The sequence below is a fragment of the Crocuta crocuta genome, unplaced genomic scaffold, assembly GCF_008692635.1.
Source record: "Crocuta crocuta isolate KB4526 unplaced genomic scaffold, BGI_CrCroc_1.0 scaffold4561, whole genome shotgun sequence".
Taxonomy (NCBI): Eukaryota; Metazoa; Chordata; class Mammalia; order Carnivora; family Hyaenidae; genus Crocuta; species Crocuta crocuta.
Window position 1 is genome coordinate 94,249 of NW_027528090.1, and position 206 is coordinate 94,454.

General features: G+C 70.4%; 1 protein-coding gene across 1 annotated transcript in view; it reads right to left on the bottom strand.

Annotated features, from left to right (window-relative positions):
* The window catches only part of IFITM5 (interferon induced transmembrane protein 5), a gene marked incomplete at its 5' end in the record, with an annotated part of 1,186 nt that extends 984 nt beyond the window's left edge, over positions 1–202 (bottom strand). The window contains one exon of the mRNA XM_077752927.1: positions 26–202. Within this exon, the coding sequence (XP_077609053.1) occupies positions 26–202 (177 nt within the window). The remainder of the gene's footprint in view (positions 1–25) is intronic.
* Positions 203–206: the final 4 nt, after the last annotated feature.

The window sequence follows — 206 nt, forward strand, 5'->3', positions numbered from 1 at the left end:
CCCCCACCCCTGCCCAGCAGCCCACCTTGATGGAGTAGGCCAGCGCCAGGAAGCCAAGGCAGCACAGGTTCAGGTAGAGGGTGCTGAACACCGACCAGATCAGGTGGTCTCGAGGTGGGGGTCGCGGCGCCCCCACAGGAAGGGTCGTGTGGGAGGCGCCGTCCGCTTTTCGGGGAGCCGGGGCCCGGGGGTCCTCGCGGGGTTCC